Below are 19,628 nucleotides of genomic sequence, written 5' to 3' on the forward strand. Positions count from 1 at the left end.
CCCCGGGGGAAGAGGGCGTCCAAACCACTTCCGGGTCAGGGGCCGCAGCCCGAGCGGGTCATGTGATCGGAAGATGGCTGCCGGGCTGAGGCGTCCGTGAGGGAAGTGGCGGTTCCTCGCTGGCGCGGCAGCCGGGAAGGAGGCGGCGCCGGGCGGGGGCCCGAGCTGGGGAAGCGCCGCTCCCCCGGGAGAGAACCAGCCCGGGGAGGGGCCGCCCGCTGCATCCCGGAGCCCGGGCGGGCCGGCCCCTCGCTCTCGCGCCGGGGAAGCGGGGCTGCGCCAGGGCCCCCAGGCCGGGGGGAGCTGCCCGCGCGGGAAGCGGCTCTCGGGGGGGCCGGGGCCGTTGATCCCGGCGAAATGGGGAACTAACTGGTCGGGCAGCTTGGACGAGCAGCGCTAACTCCCTCCCCACCCGGAGACCCTGAGGGGAGGGGCGCTCAGCCTGGCCCGGGGGCGGCAGAGGAGTCGCTGCTTCTGGTGTGAGAAGGGTTCCCTCCCCGATGGCTGCTGATTGAGCTTTTATTGGTTGGGTTAGGGGAAGGGATCCCTTTTCCATGTCCTTGAACCCCACCTATAAATATGATCAGCGCCCCTGATGTGGTGGCTTTTACCAAAGAGGAAGAGTCTGAAGAGGAGGCCTACAATGAACCAGCCCTGCCTGAGGAATACTCTGTGCCGCTTTTCCCCTTTGCGAACCACGGTGCCAACCCCTGGTCCAAGTTTTCAGGCTCCAAGTTCACCAAGGACTTCATTCTCATCTCTGAGTTCTCAGAGCAAGTGGGCCCTCAGCCTTTGTTGACCATCCCGGATGATGCCAAAGTGTCTGGCACTTTTGATCTCAACTATTTTTCCCTCCGGATCATGTCTGTGGATTATCAGGCTTCCTTTGTGGGGCACCCACCTGGATGCGCCTACCCAAAGCTAAATTTTGTGGAGGATTCCAAAGTGGTGTTGGGAGATTCCAAGGAAGGGGCTTTTGCTTATGTGCAGCATCTGACTCTCTATGACCTAGAAGCTAGAGGCTTTGTGAGGCCTTTCTGCATGGCGTACATTTCCACTGATGAGCACAAAATCATGCAGCAATTTCAGGAGCTCTCTACAGAGTTCTCCAAAGCATCAGAATGCTTAAAGACTGGTAATAGGAAAGCTTTTGCTAATGAACTTGAAAAGAAACTGAAAGACCTTGATTACACCAGGACAGTTCTGCACAATGAAACAGAGATACAGAAGAAAGCCAATGACAAAGGATTTTACACAACCCAGGCCATTGAAAAAGCCAATGAACTGGCTAGTGTTGAAAAGTCCATTATTGAGCATCAAGATCTTTTAAAGCAAATCAGGTCGTATCCTTATCGAAAACTGAAAGATTCTGATTTCCACCCATATGAGCCAGAGTGTGTAGTGGATCAAGCGAATACAATTTTTGATCAAGACTCTACTACCTCTAACCCTGCTGAGCCCAGTGAAATGCATCATCATGCACGGATGCCATCTTACACCCCTAAGCTCATCAAAGCCAAATCCGCCAAATGTTTTGACAAGAAGCTGAAAACCTTGGAGGAACTCTGTGATATTTATTTTTTCACCCAAACTCTTGATCAGCTAAATCAAATAGAAAAAATGTTTAGAGGTGATGTTTGCTACCTTTTGACAAATCAGATCAGTAAAGCACTTTTAAAGCAGCAAACTATAACTAACTTCCTTTTTGAAGATGTGTGTGTGTTAGATGAAAAACCCGAAAAACAGTATGGGGGTTGCCAGTTATCTAATCAAGACACTGTTAACACCAAGTGTTTGGAACAATTCTTGATTCCTAAAGTGTTAATCAGCATGGGGTCTTACAAGTCCAGTGTGGAGTCTGTACCTATCAAGATGGAGCAGGAAATTGAAGATTCCCAAGAACCAGAAGTGACAGAACCTATTGCTTTTGACCAGGAGAATTTGGAATATCTTGATGCAGACATTAAAGGGAGTATTAGTAGTGGTGAAAGCATTGAGGTTTTGGGAACAGAAAAGTCTGCTGCTGTTCTTACAAATTCAGAGAGCCAGGCAAGCTTGCCTATTCAGCCAAGTCCACAAATGATCAGGAGCAAGGCAGCTGGCAGAAGAACCATCAGCGAGGACAGCATTGAAGTCCTAAGCTTGTGTCCTTCAGAATCTTTGATCCCTGAAGATTTTAAAGCAAGCTACCCAAGTGCCATTAATGAAGAATCGTATGCAGATGATGAAGGTAGAGGTCCTTACCTCAGCCCACGTTTAAATCCAGCTAACGTTAAAGAGATGGAAGGCAATTCTGAAGAGGAGAAATTATTGCCAGTTGATTCTGCCTGTTGTATTGGCAAAGAGAATCCAAACTTTGTAGAGTCACTACCTGACCTTCCACAAAAACATTGTGATGATGATGATGGTGTGGTCAGTATTCCACCTCAGCCATACAGGCAGGTGGATCAGGGATTCCATGTGAACTTCTCAGACTGTTCTTCACATGATGTCTCAGGAGGACTCCTTTCATATGAGCTTGATCCACATTACTTAAGCAGTAGAGAGGCCAGTAAAATTAGCTTGGATGAATATTCAGACTCCACAAGCTACATGAGTAGTGCAGCATCTACGTGTTCGGATAGAACTTCTTCTCCTGCTCATCCTCTCAGTCACTTCAGTGAAAGGCACAGAAAAAAGGCTGGCCAGAATGCCTTAAAGTTCATTAGGCAGTATCCCTTTGCTCATCCTGCAATATATTCGCTGCTCAGTGGAAGGACACTAATAGTGCTGGGGGAAGATGAAGCAATGGTAAAGAAACTTGTGACTGCTCTCTCCATCTTTGTTCCTAATTGTGGGTTATTTGCCATGCCTGTGAACCATTGGATCACTTCCCCTTTGAATATCATGGATTTTCAGAAGTGGAAGCTGATTGGACTGCAGAGGTAAACTAACACATCTCCTTCAGATAGGTTCGTGGGCTTATTAATGTCACGAGGCCCAAGCAAATAGTTCCTTTTTTGAGACTTCTTAAATTTAAAAAGGAAGTATTGTAGGGGAATTGATAGTGGAAGCAACCCCTCCCCCTCTTTTTTGTTGGGCGGACCTTGCTGCTACACATTCTGCTTGTTAGCTGTACATGTGTGTCTGTGTATGGCAGTGGTCCCCAAACTTTGTTGCACCCTGCCCAGGGGCCAGGAGATGGGTCGTGGTCAGTGACTGGGAAATAGGGCCAGAGCAGAGCTCGTTGGCACTTTTCCTCCTCCCCTCTCTGGGAGTTAGCCAGGGCTCCCTCCCTGCCCCCTTCCCTCCCTGCCTCGCCCTCCTGAATGTTCCTCAGTGCGCCTCACAGTTTGGGGACCACTGGTGTAAGGGGTGGTATTTCTTCCAGTACTTTCCTTCTCTTTTAAAGTGTTAAACTTCCAAATCATTCTGCTGAGTGTTAGCTATTGGATTCCTGTTAGTCAGTTGGAAATCAATCGTACAGCAAAAATACCAAAGGCCCCCGTCCAGTAAAGCACTCAGACAAATGCATTGGCGCAGCAGTTTGCTGGAGCAGGTCATGATATTTCAAGGTGTTGCTTCTTATGTTGCCACCAGAGGCCTCAGAATCTCTTAGGCAGGAGTCTGCTTTTCTTACAGCTGAAGTTTGTCCTTGTTATATGGGCCTCTACATTTCCATTAAGTTTTTATTAAGGATTGTGCTTTTGATTAAATGAAAGGCTAGAACATCCTACCAACAACAATTGCTTAAGGGACAATGGCTTGTTTGTATCCATATATTAGCAACCTTGCAATTCAGGTGCTGGGAAGAGGTGCAAAAGTCTTGTTCTGAGCCCTGTGATAATGTGTGTAAACGCAGTGGAACATGTTTACGGTGCACAGAGTTTCACTCTAAAGTGGAGCAAAAGGCCCAAACTGCTTTGTGTGCTGAAGGTTCAAACTGCATTTGAGTTTATTGGGAAACTTCTGCTTTGGGTGAAGACATTCTTTGCAATAGCAATACTTAGAAGAGGGTTTCTCTGGTACTGTAAGATGGTTCTAAAATCTGATTATTCAGTTCTTAATACACAAGGTATTATTCTATTTGCTACTACATAAAAACCACCATACAACAGAATCCATGTATATTGCATTTCGTAACTTTATAGGAGCAAGTGTTGTTGTAGAAAGTTTGTACTGTCTCACACTTACAGAGAGTATGTATAAAAGTTTATAGTAAGAGCTTAGGGTGTGTCTAGACTACAGAGTTTTGTCGACAAAAGTGGACTTTTGTCGACAAAACTATACCTGTGTCTGCACTGCCGCTGAGTTCTGTCGACATCGACAGAACTCAGCAGCTTAGTCGACGGCTGCAAACCTCATTCTACGAGGAATAACGCCTTTTGTCGACAGAGTTCTGTCCACAGAAGGCATTATTGCATCTACACTGTCCTTTGCGTCTACACTGTCATGTCGACAAAGCGGCTTGCTTTGTCGACAGAACTGGATGTAGTCTAGACGCTCTTTGTCGACAGAAGCTTTGTGGACAGTATCTGTCAACAGAACTTCTGTTGACAAAAGCCTGTAGTCTAGACATACCCTTCGTGTCAGTAACTTCCACTAGAAAAGGCAGCTTTTTCTGCATAAAAAAATCGAAATGCAGAAATCTGCCTAGTGTATTTGTGCTTTTTTTTTTTCTTTACCTAGAGGCTCTGAATTATTAAATCGTCTTGAAGAGTACATTTATTTATACATCCTTGTAAGTGAAAATGACAACTCTTCACCTGTGCTGCCAGTTATTACTATGCTCTGGCGCTCGCATTTAGGCAGAGAGTAATATTGGGAGGGGAGGGGGGCCTACTACCCCTTGTTACAGATCAGCAACTCTTTCCTCTTGTTTGAAGTTGTGGTGTGCCATTCCCAACAAGGAGATCTAGTCATGCAGAGTTGGAAACACTGGGCAGAGTTTTCTTGAGGTTATGATTAAGGATGTAAAATAAAAGTATAATTGTTTAAACGGTTAACCGATAAGCGTGGGCTTATCAGTTACTGGTAACGATTATACATAGGCTCCTGCCCTGCTCCCACCCTGCACTGCTGGCTCTGATACAGAGCTAGCAGCACGAGGGGGGAAGCCAGCTCCCCAGGAGCAGGGCTGCGGGTGGGAGCCAGTGCGTGTCAGGAGCTGACTTGAAAGCCAGCTCCCAGCTAGCACTGGCTGCTGCCCCACGCTGTGGGTGCGTGTAACCACGTAACTGCTGAGATTTTCTGTGGTTACACAAGTTCCCACTTTTTAACATCCCTAGTTATGATTATCTCTGTTAAATCTCACAGACTTGTTAGGCTTTGTTTGGTGTCTGCATGTGATGAATATCATTTGCCTTCATGTCTAGCAAGAAATGCCCAGACTCTGTAGTGGAACTCGCTTGTCTAAGGATTTGTTTACAAAAAGTTTTCTCCAAGCAGGGTTTCACCAACGTCAAAGCAACTACCAGCAAAAAAAATCTGGGGACATAGGCAGTTGTTGGAAAGGGGACCACTGAGGGCTGTTCCTTCACTTCCAGTGGAGAACAGTTGTAGCAATATTTGTGTCTATTCATCATACGCATACACCGCTTCCCCCCTCCCCCAGTGCATTTTTAGCAGGCTGGGCAATAGCCCGGCTCAGTCCTGGCTTGCACCAGGTCTGGGATGTCCCCCTGCTGCAGCTCTGTATTTAAAACTTATTAGGAGCCAAGCAGGCTGGCAGACAGCTTGGCTCAGTTCCAGCTTGCACCAGGATAAGAATTCATTAGGTTAATCGACTAAACAATTAACTGATATTCAACATCCCTACTCTACATTTGATCTCTGCTACTAAAGCCAAGTGACAAGTTTACTCATAAAGATTATCACACTGTATTTTATTAAACCTTCCAATCTAGTTTGTAAAAACTTTGAGTCTTTGTGTCCGTGTTTCGCAGCTGTCCTTAGGATGCGATCTCTCTCTTCTCTTTTGCAGAATGGTTTCCCCTGCTGGTGTCAATATGTTGCATTCTTTGAGTCGATACAGCCGATACATCAGCATTCTGGATGTGGACAGTAAGACACTACGCTGTCCCCTTTATAAAGGAACCTTGGTGCCCAGGCTCGCTGATCACCGCACTCAGATCAAACGAGGAAGCACCTACTATATGCACGTCCAAAATATTCTGACTCAGCTGTGTTCTAAGGCCTTCTTGTACGCCTTTTGCCATCACTTGCACCTTCCCATCAACGAGACAGAAACAGAGGACTCGGTTGTGTCTCGCAGGAGGAACTTTCTGAAATTTCATCTAGGACTTGTGAATGAAGATGTGAAAGTGGTACAGTACCTAGCAGAGCTGCTGAAATTGCAGTACATTCAGGAACCCATCAGAGGCAGTAACCCTGTCCTCAGATTTGACTATGTTCCCAGCTTCTTGTACAAAATTTAATATCCTCTGGGCTGCCCTTCTGTGGATTCTCATTTTGATGCAGATCATCTGTGCTTGACTTTGCTGTTTACAAATATCAGATATATTGGGAATGATGCAAAACATTCAACATATTTGCAAGCACGAGTCAACTGGCTAGAAAACATGGTGTTGAAGGAACCTAATTTCTATGTGGTTCCCCACAGCTGAGAACTGCATGTGTTGTACCCCACTAAAAAAGCTCGAGATCTTAAAAAGATTGGCCACCCCATCTTTAGATGTTAAAGGGACACTGTCAACTTTTAAAAACCATGCCAAGAACATCATCACCATGTTCATGGCAGTGAGGGCAGGAGAAATCAGCTATCATTATGGGGTGACCTCTGATGAGTAGTGTCCGATCCCCTCAGTACATGGTAACATGTACATTTAGTTAAAACTTTGCATTTGCCTGGTGGCATCAGCATTACTAGTGCATAGGCAGGAGTTAAATGTGAAGTATGGGCCCTATGGGTTTTGACTATTTTACACCCATGACAAAATACATTTGCCCAAGTTTGGGGGTGGGGAGGCGATATTGGCTTATTAAAGCTGTCAAGCATGGTGGAGGCTAAACATTACCTGCCCCCAGTAAATAGTTCACAGTGTCCCTTTGTGTTGTCTGTGCTCATTCATGGTTCATGGAATTGATTGTTGCTGAGCCTCTAAGCTAAAGATCGAAGCATGTATGTGTCTGTTGTCATCTCAGCTTTGCAGGAAGAAGAAAAGGTTTAAGAGCGTCCTGACTCTGAGGCTCCTCCTTCAGTGTGAATGTAGAGCACTGTGCCTTATTAATTTGCAGCATACTCATTGATGACCTGGGGATGGGGAAGCGACTTACAAGTCTTTAAATCTTGCGAAGGCTTTGCCGCACTGCTGTGGTGTAACCTTGAAGAGGATATGCTAAGTGAATAGCAAAAAGGGCACCTCTTGGTTACGCTGAGTTTAGAGAATAAATAATGCAACTCAGCTGAAACTGCTTGCAGAGGGAGAGATGGGGACAAGGCACCTCTTAAGGCAGGCACTCAGGAGAGATCTGGAATGAATGTACTGAATTAAACATTTTATCCTTGTAATTTTGGGTCGGGAGCTAGATGTGCATTGGATAGGAAAATGAGTGTAGGCTCAGCGGCACCAAGCACTGCTTCTAGCTCTGTCTTGCCATGCCATTTTATTTATTTATTTTTAATACCACGCCTTTGCAACTTCTCTACTACCTCTCCCACAGCGTCCAGTGGGTAGTTCTGGATGCTGCAGTACTGCACTTCACTGAGCCCATTGGTTGAATATTGAGAACTTTTCAAAGCTCCTCCCACATTGCAAACTGTGTCAGAACCTTCATATTGCCAGTAGAAGATGTGCGTTTTCTTCTGGTCAGTGTGGAAGGATTCATGCTCTGCTTTTGTCGTGCATCTTTTCCTTGCCCGAGAATCTCCGAGGAGATTACATCTCATTCGTGGCCACCCCTTGGCTGGAGATTACTACAGCACATCCAAGGCCAGTCCCAAAGTTGTTTTACATGAGAAAAGTTCTGGTGGAAACAATTATCTGGGTTTTTTTCTTTTTAACACTGCTCTTGTCTGATTCGGGGTGGAAGCCATTACTAGAATAACTGAACTGTATATATTTTTAAACCTCTGTCTAATGTGATTGAGACATGCAGAAACTGAATGTAAATTTCTAACGTACCAGAGGAAGCTGCAATGCAGAGTGCTGGATTGGTTGGTGTATTTTAAATACCATTGAAACTTGAGGCGATAGCTGCACTATTATGTAACATGCACCCCAAACAAAGAGAGGCTCTCTGGAGAAACACTGCACTGTATGGTCCTAGTGTCCATACTGCTGTAATTCATCCTCCTCACAGAGAGAAATGTCTGAGACAGTACTGCAGCAGGCTAGGGGGAATCAATGAGGAGGTAAGACCGTTTTAAATGTTAGCATCACTACTGATGGCTTACAGTCAGACCAGGTCAAACAGGAAATGAGGAGGTACTACAGTCAGACCAGGTCAAACAGGAAATGAGGAGGTACTACAGGCTCACTACAGTCGGAGGTTGCTTGTAATTTGTAGCATGCCATTGGGAGCCAGTGTAAAATAGCCTTTTGCTGAAGGGCTGAGCAGTGTGTGCATGTGTCATGTCAACTTTACATGTGTCTGTGCACAGTGCTGCAGAATTGTTTTCACATTTAAAAAGCATGTGTGAAGAACTTTTCCTTTTCAGATTCTAAATGTGACCGCCTGTGTGCAGCTGCTGCATGTGAACTGGGTCTGCTAGTAAAAGCTATTTTTGTGCTTATGTAAAAACAATATAATGTACTAGGTGACCAAAGTCACTGCTTGTTAATTTAAGGACATGTCTTAATAACCTTAAGCCTAAACAAGATTCCAATTAGAAAAAGAACAGCTGGGATCTTATTAGTAAGTGTACAATATAGATATGATTCAGTCTTAACCTCTCTGTCAATTAATGGACTGAAAATATATTAATCTCAAGACCTCATCTTTGTACTGTAAAATAATCTGATGCTAGTTGGGAGTGAGGAGGGTTAAAAACATACCCAAGTTCTTGGAGACCTTGATCTCTCCCTATCTGACAGAACAATGAAGCAGGACTGGTGAATGTTGCAGGATACAGTATTATGGGACTTTCTAATTACAGCAGCATTATTTGGGTTTTGTTTAATCAGACTCCTAAGTTGGTAAACGAAGATTCTAATTTTTCTCTGTGCAAAACTGCATTGGTATCTAGTATTCTGCAAGGTGGGATTAACCACCAGCTGTTGTGCTTCTACCAATCTCTCTCCCGATTTACCTGCCCAATGCGGCTGTCAATTTCAGAATCTTCCCCTGCTTTGTGGGTGTACCCGGACCATCTGACCTGTTCCTTTTGCTCCTGATTGAGGAATTCCCCCATGCTACATGCAACTTTTATTTGCTTTAATGTTGAGCAAGCAGCGCAGATAAACAAAGTACAGGAAACAGAGGCTTAGCTTGCCTTGTAGCATGGAGACTGTTCCACGTAGCTAGGCACAGCTGGAATAGGTCTTGAACTTGAATTGCTAGATCTTTATTGCTTGTAATTCCTTTTTCCCGTTATCCAGAGTGAGAGGGGAAAAACCTACACAAGGCTGAACTGGCAGATAGTGTTTGGAAAGTTGATGCAACTCTTAAAAGGTGCCTCACTTGATTGAAAGCTTTCAGAGTTGATTGTCTTACCATATTATAAGGATCCCTGTTTAGGCACTTTAAGACTTTACCTGGTCCTTAACCATATTGCCTCAATACCTTCTGCTATTAGGAACTATTAATTAATTGGGAGCTTAATACTAATGGTTCCTACTGCTGATATTGACATGTATGTTAATAACTGGTTTAAACTGGAATTGTTACTGCAAAGCCCAAGGGAAAACACTGGTACATGTCAAGTTTCAGCTGCATTTTTTAAACCTTAAGTGGCACTAGATCCTGTAGGGCTAATATTTGCTGCTGCTCATTACTAAATGAAGTCTCTCCATCGGAAAGGCCGAAGACCCAGTGTTGTATTGTGCTTCTGTAAATGCCACTAGCATGCACCCCATGACGCACTGCATGGCTGGCTGTAGTTCACATTTCCTCTTTGTGTTGTCTGTGTCAGGGAGATGTGGTTTGTAAGCCCCACATGAGAATTCATCAGAGCAAAGGTCTCCTGTGGCCTTCTGCTGACTGTCCTCTAGCTCCCTGTGTTTGACGCTGTTTTGTTGGCTTGCTCTCTTAAGCTAGCCTCGTGCTTTTTCAGAACCAACAATTAGGATGGTCAGCCATATGGAGGGAGGTGAAGTGAAGCCTCTACCAGTTCCATTTCTCAGAGGATAGTGCTCAGATTTACCTTAAGCCAGTAGTGATCATTTCTGAGCAGCTCAAAAGCTGTTTTGCCTTTAAACTATAATAGGGAAGTACTGCCTGTGCTCTAGCAATACAGGACATGTTTTAAGGGTTGGGGTTTGGAAGCCTGTAGGGCTAAGGGTTCTGCAGTGCATAATATTCTTGGTTTTTATTAGGCAGCAGAATCAAGGTGGCCCGAAAGCCTGACGGTACAAGCTACTGAGTGCCTGACGCACTTTCAGACTCCATGTCTGGGAGGTTTGGGCCCAAACGTATCGGTGGGGCTGCTTTGGGGTTAAAACACTTAGAAAAAACCAACCATCCGAATGAACATCTAGAACCAGCATTACAACAGGAAGCTCAGTGAGCAGGAGAAGGGTTGGTCCTAAAATACAGAGCTCTTGTTATCCACTAGACCTCAAGGCTATGTCTAGACTGCCCCCTCTTGTGCAAGAGAATATGCAAATGAGGCAAAGTGATGAATATCACTGCGCCTCATTTGCATACTTAATGAGCCACCATTTTTGTGCAAAAGAGCTGCCTATACTGCTCCCATTTGCGCAACTCTCTTCTCCCCCCCCCCCCCCCCCATGAGCTGTTCTGCTGCTTTTTTTTTCAGGAAGAATGGCTCTTGCCCAAGAGGGGGGTTTTGTGCCAAAAGCCCCTTGCGCAAAATTGTGGCTTAAGTATGCAAATGAGGCAAGGCAATATTCACTGCTTTGACTCATTTGCATATTCTCTTGCGCAAGAGGGGGCAGGCGAGCCGTAGCCCAAGAGAATAGTGCTGTGTGAGGGCTAATGGCAGCATAGCTTTGTTTCAGGGAGATGGGTTAGCTACAGCAATAGGACAACCCCAGCTGATGCTGTGCCTCTGGAGCATTTTAAGTGTGGATGCAGCCTTAGGCAGTGCCAGATAAGAGACTGGACCACCAAGACATTTTGAAGTGAGAGCCTAGAACCTGCTACCAGAGCTTGAGAAATCATAAACCTACTATGTTCTGGTTGCTGAGAGATGCATTTTAACAAAGGCAGAAGCAGAGGCTATCTGGCCCCACTGCCTACTTGGGGAAGGATAGTTCAGTAGATTGATGGGGCTGGGCTCAGAACTGCCTTTGAGGGCCATGAGTAGGCTGTGATGAATTCTCTTATTGTAAAGCACCGTATCTTCTGATTGCATGTCAAGTTCCTTGTCTGTACCTCTACAGGGCACCTGCATCAGTAGTTAGACCGAGTGTCACCTGGAAGAAACCCAAGCAGCATGTTGTAATTTGTAGTGATGTGGGTGTTGCTGCACAAGAGCTTCACAGATGTTAACACCAAATGAATAGTAGGAGAAATGTACTTTTAAAAAAATTATTTATTTGGGTTCAGATATTTTTGAAATACAGAAAAAGTTGGTTGTATTTTTTAAAGCTTATTCTTGTCATACATTGTGGTTAAATTCTAATTTGACTGTGCTTATTAAAAATGGTCCTATACTTTGGGCTCAGATGTTTGAAAGAGTCTGCAGGTGGTGGCTTGAAATACTGGCATCTGAAACATTGATTAATAGGGAAAATCTGGGGTACGTGCTCTGGAGTTATCAAAGCACCAGAAAGTTTTTCTTTCGGTAGCTCAGAATTGCACCTGGACTAGTACGCTTGCCGCTCATGATTATAATGAAAACCTCCTAATCAGAGTTACTCTCCCATGGGGAGTGGCATTGTGGAAGGCTGAATGAGCTATTCTGAAACTAGCAAGACATGTTTGAAGGTAGTGAAGTGTGATACTTTCCTACTGCACCCTTTACATACAAAATGGGACTGCGTGGTAAGCGGCTCCCGAGGGAAATCTGATGATAAACACAAGCACAATTTGAGAATCTCTTTAAAATACGCATAAATCCCGGCTGAGGGCAATGCCAGTTCATGCAGTCCCTTAATCAGTCATTTGGAAGCTGAGCAATTCTGTCTGTAATTGGACTTGAGTTACCCTGTTTGTCCTAGTTAAAAATGCAGTTGAGTATTAAAAATCAGTTGCCAATTTCAATCCTTAAAAAAGGGCTAAGTGCTGCACCATTCATAGTTACTAGAAAAGGAACCGTTTCCTAAACGGAGGCTTACTCACCCCTTGGTCATGCCCATAAGTGGAGCAGCAGCCTACAGGGATAGCCGGGGGGAGAGAAGGGTAAAAAGTAACTTTTTAAAAGCCATCTGCCTTGTGGGAACAAATCACGAAGAGGAGAGAGGATGTTAACAAGTGGGCGAGAGGGGATTGACATATTTCTCTCAGTTCCATTGGCTTGTCAGATGGCAACCGATGTTTTCCTAGTGGAAGAGAATGCACCGCAATCCCTGTTTGCTTCCAGAGTCCTGCTAGCGCTGGAGTTGGGTGCAGCTGCCTTGTTTTACAGGACAGGCAGGCCAGGGAGTGGGAAGGGAGTAGCGAAGGCCTCCACCTCCTCTTTGAGAGACTTGAGAGCCGCTTGGTATTTCTCATCGCTCACCAGCCTCTCCTTGAATTCCTTCAGCGTTGCTTTGGGGCTCATGTCGTTCTGAATCCTCAGCGTCAGCTCTATCCCTGTGTGGGCGATATTAATGCTGCCAGAGTGTGGCTCAGGCTGACTAACGTTCCCTCCCTGGAGCCCACTTAACACAAACCTGGTAGCTGCACAGCTAGTGAATTCAACAGCGCTCCCAGCCCCCACAAAGCTCTGCCAGCCCCGCCTCCATGCACCACACTGGTGGGCTTAAGCCACCTTCCCAAACTTTTTGGCATCACGCCCCCTTTTTTATTTTTGAGAAACTCTCCCCCCCCCCCCCCCTTCCAATAGCAGCAAAACTTGAGGGGAAAAAAAGGGAACTGACCGGAGCCGAAAAACAAAAATAGCAGCAAAGCTTACGGGGGAGGATTGACCAGGGGGAAGGAGGGGCTGGGTCGCCTCACGTCCTCCCTGGAATTTCTTCATGCCCCCCAATTTGGGAATCCATGCTCTAACAACTGGAGGAGGCTGGGCCTAGCTTGCATGGAGGCTACTGCTCTCAGCTCTTTCCACTACAGGGTGACAGAGGGAGCAGGTCTGTATGGCACAGCAGCCACCTTTAGTGCCAGTGTATTACAGGTCCCCCAGTAACCTCCTAGGCTGTGTTGCATGGGAGAGGGTCCTGGTGTTGTCCCAGGCCCTGCACCCCCTGGGGTGGGTGCTGCACCCAAGACTCGGTCCAGCTCAGCAGTTGCAGGAGGAGTTGGATTAGGCCTCTCTGCAGAAACCTTTGCTCTGTAAGCTGCTGGAGCCACCTCTCCAGCATTCTCAGCCAGGTGTGGCTGCCTCAGCCTTACCTTTGTGGATGAAGTGAGCTACTTTCTGAAAGTCTTGTTCCCGGAATCCCCTGGAGGTCAACGCTGGTGTCCCAAGCCTCAGGCCGCTGGGGCGCAAGGCACTCTTGTCACCTGTCGAAAGAGCTCACATTCAGGATGGCCATGCTCCCACAACCACCCTCAGAAGGCGCAAGCTTGACCCCAGGGCCAGGATGCAGTTTCACAGGTTGCAGCCTGCTGCAGGGAAACATCCGGAGAGCTGGGGTTACTCAGGATCCCTGGGAAACGGGGCCATTTGCTGGGTGCCAAAATATGGATTTTAGGAGCCTTGCCTTTAGGCTTGCAGATCTGAGGGTCTTGGCTACAAGTGAGCTGGGAGGAACAGTGGCAGCCCCTATGGGTTGGGCCACACCAATGTAACAGATATCTGTGTTGTTTACCTGTTCCCATAATGTAAGAACGAGGGGCCACCAAATGAAATAAATGGGCAGCAGGTTTAAAACAAAGGAAGTTCTTCTTCACTCAGCGCACAGTCAACCTGTGGAACTCCTTGCCTGAGGAGGCTGTGAAGGCTAGAACTAGACCAGGGTTTAAAAGAGAACTAGATAAATTCATGGAGGTTAAGTCCATTAATGGCTATTAACCAGGCTGGGTAAGGAATGGTGTCCCTCACCTCTATTTGTCAGAGGGTGGAGATGGATGGCAGGAGAGAGACATCGTTTGATCATTACCTGTTTGGTTAACCCCCTCTGGGGCATCTGGCATTGGCCTTTGTCAGCAGACAGGATACTGGGCTGGATGGACCTTTGGTCTGACCCAGTGTGGCTGTTCTTGTGTGTCATTTCTGTGTACCCAGCTGTGTGCTCACACTCCTTTGGACTGGAATCATTTTGGAGGGAGGGCTCCATCTCAGAGCTCTCTAGGTTGGTTTGAGGTTTTCCCCATGTGCCTCTGTCATAAAGAGGCCACATGGTGAAACTGAAAAGCGACTAGCCTCTAAGTTAACAGCCTGAAGACTTGGCCATGGAGCAGCAACCCCAAAGACTGCCTGGAAGCAACGGTGAGGAGATTACACTAATGGTCGCTAGAAAGAACGAGCCACATCTGATCCGCCAGCGCCAGTTTCCTTTCAGCTGCAGTGTACATCAGTGCTTAGAAGGAAAGGAGGTGCAGCCAGCACTCCCCATCCTCTGGTCACTGTCCCCCATGCTCCCAGCTGATAACGTCTCCCGCTGGCAAGGCATGAGGGGAGTTTCCCTGCTGCGTTCTAGAATTCGCTTTCAGTGGCAGGGACGCTGGGAGTGACGCTTGGCCCTGCTTCCATAGATCCTTTCATCTGACAGCACTATAGACAGGCAGCTCCAGCATGGAAATGCAGCCACTTCGGGGGTGGAGCGTAGTGCAGTGCAGTGGAGGAGAGGGAGAATTTGAGTTAAGGACTGTAGGCAAAGTAGTAATCCAGCAGGAATATTTGTCTGTGGAGGAGCTAGACTTGTGCTGCTTTCATGGCTCTTTCCTCCCCCCAAAGGCACACACACCAAAGCCCTTAGCAGAGGCCCTGCATAAGCCCTGCAGGGTGTAACACTTAGGTTCGAGTGTTTCCAAGTTCACAAGGCCGAGAAGACCGGAGCTGAACTCAGTTCCCTGATGGGGCTCCGCGTTTGGAAGGGTGGCGCGGGGGATGCTCGAAGCACAGACCAAAGGCAGCAACGTGACACTGGCTCCTGCAGTAACACTTCAGGGTAAATCTACCTGCCGGGCTCATGAGAGAACAAGCCACAAGTCAGAACCCCACGCCACAGAGAGGTAAGGGGTTAATACAAGGGGGCTACGTCTACACTGGCCCCTTTTCCGGAAGGGGCATGTAAATTTCACTAGTCGTCGTAGGGAAATCCGTGGGGGATTTAAATATCCCCCGCGGCATTTAAATAAAAATGTCCGCCGCTTTTTTCCGGCTTTTAAAAAAGCCGGAAAAGAGCGTCTAGACTGGCCCCGATCCTCCGGAAAAAGTGCCCTTTTCCGGAGGGTCTTATTCCTACTTCAAAGAATAAGTAGGAATAAGACCCTACTTTGAAGTAGGAATAAGACCCTCCGGAAAAGGGCACTTTTTCCGGAGGATCGGGGCCAGTCTAGACGCTCTTTTCCGGCTTTTTTAAAAGCCGGAAAAAAGCGGCGGACATTTTTATTTAAATGCCGCGGGGGATATTTAAATCCCCCGCGGATTTCCCTACGACGACTAGTGAAATTTACATGCCCCTTCCGGAAGAGGGGCCAGTGTAGACGTAGCCGGGAAGTCTTAACCCTTCCACTCCGACTGGTGACTGCCTAGGAGCAGGTTAGATGAACACAGTCAGGGATGGTCTAGATCGGGGTGGGCAAAAACCACTCAGTGGGCCAAATCTGGTCACCTAGGGCTTTGATCCGGCCCACACAGCTGTTCTAGGCCCTGCCCCCAGCACGTTGCCTGGGAGCCATGCGAGCCCTTTCAACTGCTTCTATTTAAAGGGCTCATGCCTGTCAGGCCACAGCCCCAGGGACGGCGTGAGCCCTTGAACAGAAGCAGTCGAAAGAGCTCCCGTGTCCCCAGCTCCCAGGCACCCCGCTAGCTGCGAGGCCAGGAGCCCTTTAAATAGCAGGCGTTGAAAGGGCTCTCTGCTCCCGGCTAACGTGATGCCTGGGAGCTGCAGGGGAGGCGTGAGCCCTTTCAACGCCTGCTATTTAAAGGCCCTGCCCCTTCCGGGGCAGCCTGAAACCACTTCACAAATTATTGCCCACCCGGTCTAGATGGTGCTGGGTCCTGCCGCAAGGGCAGGGGATTGGACTGGCTGACTTCTCGCGGTCCCTTCCAGTTCTAGTGCTCTATGAATGGAAGAGGTGGAACAAACATTCCCAGGTGCTGCCCTTGCTGGCTCTCTAAGCCACATGCCTGTTTTCAGTCCTTCACTACCGGAAACTGTCGACTTCAGACAGACTTTCCTCCTTCTGGGGCCCTGCCCCAGCGCAGAGCGCTCTCTCACCTTTGAGGGAAGGCTTCTCAAGTAAGAACAAGTGTGTCTGGCTTGACCCCAGCCTCTTACTTGCACAAGTCTTTTTCTCTCCCTGATTAAGAACATCAATGGCCAGACTGGGTCAGACCAAAGGTCCATCTAGCCCAGTGTCCTGTCTGCCAACAGTGGGCAATACCAGATGCCCCAGAAGGAGGGAACACAACAAGTAATCATCGCGTGATCCCTCTCCTGTGACCCATTTCCCGACAAACAGAGGCTATGACACCATTCCTACCCATCCTGGCTAACAGCCATTAAGGGACCTATCCTCCATGAATCTCTCTAGCTTCTTTTTGAACCCTGTTAAACCCTAGTCTTCCCAGCACTGAAGCAGTTCTAGATGTGGCCACAAGGGGGCCTAGCACAGTTTGCTGAGCTGGGAACATTGGTGGCCCAAACCCTCAGATCTGCAACCCTAAAGATAAGGCTCCTAAACCCAGATTTTGGCACTTAGCCAAGTGGTCCAGTTTCCCCAGGGATCCTGAGCAACCTCAACTCTTTGGGTTCTGTGTGACTGTGACCCCGGCTAAGCATTCCACGGAGAGTGGGCCCCTCACCAGGGCAGGTGTTCTTGTTACAGGCAATGGCACAGACTTCCAGCACCCGCTCGGCTCTCCCGCCGTCTGTCCCTCTGTTGCGCAGGTCCACGAGGATCAAGTGGTTGTCCGAGCCACCTGGGAGACGAATACAAGGATGGGAAATGGATTCAGCCACGGGTGGCGGAGGTCAGAGGGCTGGGATATTGGAGATTAAACACATGGGCTCGGTCCAACTCCCATGGGAAGTGGCAGGGGGCAAGAGTCTAGCCCCAGGGCAGTGGAGCCATCTGCGAGTTGGTGGGGAAGTGCCAGCAAAGGCAGGCCTGGGAGGATAGGAGCTATCCAGAGTAAAGGAAACAGGCCCACTAGCTAAGGCATCCCTTGTGCTTGAGGCTCACTGCTGTGTCTATGGCTAGGGCTGTACCAACGTACTGGACGTCTGTATCATTTCTGTGCACCGAGCCTTGTGCTCAAACTCCCTGCACGGGGCCACAGGACAATCTTTAAATTGCTCCCTGCACATGCATCCTAACAGGCTGTTACAACAGAGCCCTGGGCCTTTCTGTAACCATGGCAACCCAGGCTGAGCGGAAAGCAGTGGCCCCAGGCATCAGGAACAGCCTTGCTCACAGCAGGCACTGCCGTGGGTACCTAGCGGTTGTCCTTACCAGTGACGACGTGGTAGCCCATGTCCATCATGGCTGCAGACAAGGCCTTGCAGTTTGCGACTATCTGCTGCTGATAGGCTTTGAATTCTGGGGTCATGGCTTGCTTCAAAGTGACAGCGATTCCTGGCAGAAAGGCCAAGTGTTAGGACTCCCCTGGGACGCGAACCCCAGGCATGAAGAAGCTTGGCAGTGACCCAGAACGCTGACCACGCAACCCCGGCCTGGCAAGCTGAGGAACCATCCCCCGCAAACCAGAAATCAAGGACGCAGCGTCGCATTGGCCCAGAGTGGTGGCTCTTCGCTACACAAAGCGCCTACTGGCTGTCTTCCACTACACAGGGCCAAAATCTTACGAACGGACCCCTGGTGGTCTGGCGGATCAGAGTCACAGGCCCGCTGCAGGGCGAGATTTCAGATTTCTCCAGCACAGTGGCCAGATGGTGCAACTGTAGCTGTGTCTTTCATTGGTGCCTTTCCCCTACTTTGGCCCTGAATAGCAAGGCCTGGATCGGGACTTTGGCCATTGCAGGAAAATCACCTGCTAGCTATTTCTATTGAGAGGGCGAGGAATGTGGGAATCCCACAGGAAAAAGGCTCTTCTCGCTGATCGGCCACAGGGACTCAGCCAGGGATTAGGGTTCCAGCCAGAGGATGATGCTCTGCTATCCTTCAGTGCTGGCCATCAGAGGACCTCAAAGCGCACTGCACACGGACTCTGAGTTGTAGGGCCATTGTACAGCTGAGGAGAAGAGACAGAGAGGAATCTGACCCAGGAAGCAAGGGCACTTGGCTCCCAATCTATGCTAGGGCCTGCCTATGAAAGCAAGGTCAGCTCTTGACCTTCACATCCCCATGTGCAGCCAGCAGCCTTGGTTGCCTTTGGTTCTGGAGTTCTAGATCCCATGTGGTGCAAGATAAGAGGAGCTACAAGAGACAAGCAGAATATTCGGCGGCGGGGGATAAGGACCCTTAACCTCTCTTGCCTGGTGCTGGGTGGCTGCAAACTCATTCTTAACACCCCTTGTCCGTGAGACCCTGCGCTTGGCCCTGCCTCCCTCCTGTGCGGAGCCAAACATCCCTTTAGGCATCAGCTGCAAAGGGGCACTGCTGAGTAGTAAGTGCTTTTTCTCCTGCTTCACGCCCTGCGACCTTGGCTGGAACTAGACACCCCTCCGCCCTCGGTGTGGCGTGCAGGGCGTGGCCCGATGGGGCGCCTACCTGCGATGGCATGGTTGTGGGGCCCTCCCTGAAGTCCTGGGAAGACGGCTTGGTTGATGAGGCTTTCCAGGTTGTATGGAATTTCCTTGCCAGTCTTGGGATCCACGCTGCGAGCTCCTAGACGGACGGATGGGGGAGATGGAGATTACAGCTCACTCCTGGTTCTTCCCCTCCTGTGTTCTACACCCGGGTGGGCGTAGATGGGTTTCCTCTCTAACCCTGGAGTGGCTGGAGTCAGGACGTCACCACGCTCCCCCCCAGCGGTGTGCTTGGGGCTGTGCAGAGCCCACTCCGGCCTGTGGAACTTGCAAATGCAAAGCACACTGGGACACACAGGCACCAGCTCCGTGCGGAGTGGGAGTGGGAGAGAGGGCTAAGCAGCAGAGAGCAAAGGCAGGGTCTGACTGAGGGAGGATTGAATGTGTAACCTTGTGTGCTGCTCTGTCCCCGTGAAAGGGGGGCCCGGCCACTGCCAGAAGATGAGCCTGCTGTAGCTTTGCCACACAAAGAAAGATCTTTTAGCTCGGGCAGCAGAGGCTTCAAATCCACAGCCCCCAACT

At 48.5% G+C, this 19,628-nt stretch overlaps 2 protein-coding genes across 3 annotated transcripts in view; one reads left to right on the plus strand and one right to left on the minus strand.

The window, feature by feature from the left end:
• On the plus strand, positions 1-11,788 carry SMCR8 (SMCR8-C9orf72 complex subunit). Of its 2 annotated transcripts, none has more exons than XM_014575243.3 (2): positions 1-2,951; positions 5,963-6,099. In XM_014575243.3, exon 1 carries the CDS (start codon positions 580-582, stop codon positions 2,926-2,928), a length of 2,349 nt encoding a protein of 782 aa, XP_014430729.2. In that variant the 5' UTR covers positions 1-579; the 3' UTR covers positions 2,929-2,951; positions 5,963-6,099. The 2 variants fall into 2 exon arrangements, with proteins under 2 accessions (XP_014430729.2, XP_006126648.2); XM_006126586.3 differs by having other exon boundaries at positions 2-2,924; positions 5,963-11,788.
• Positions 11,639-19,628, minus strand: part of SHMT1 (serine hydroxymethyltransferase 1) — a 17,351-nt gene continuing 9,361 nt past the window's right edge. Inside the window, exons 8-12 of the mRNA XM_006126585.4 lie at positions 19,069-19,185; positions 17,851-17,973; positions 17,201-17,317; positions 13,618-13,728; positions 11,639-12,858 (exon numbers count right to left, since the gene is read on the minus strand). Of these exons, the coding sequence (XP_006126647.2) occupies positions 12,686-12,858; positions 13,618-13,728; positions 17,201-17,317; positions 17,851-17,973; positions 19,069-19,185 (641 nt within the window). The 3' untranslated portion in view covers positions 11,639-12,685. The remainder of the gene's footprint in view (positions 12,859-13,617; positions 13,729-17,200; positions 17,318-17,850; positions 17,974-19,068; positions 19,186-19,628) is intronic.

Source organism: Pelodiscus sinensis, chromosome 16 (assembly GCF_049634645.1).
Source record: "Pelodiscus sinensis isolate JC-2024 chromosome 16, ASM4963464v1, whole genome shotgun sequence".
Taxonomy (NCBI): Eukaryota; Metazoa; Chordata; order Testudines; family Trionychidae; genus Pelodiscus; species Pelodiscus sinensis.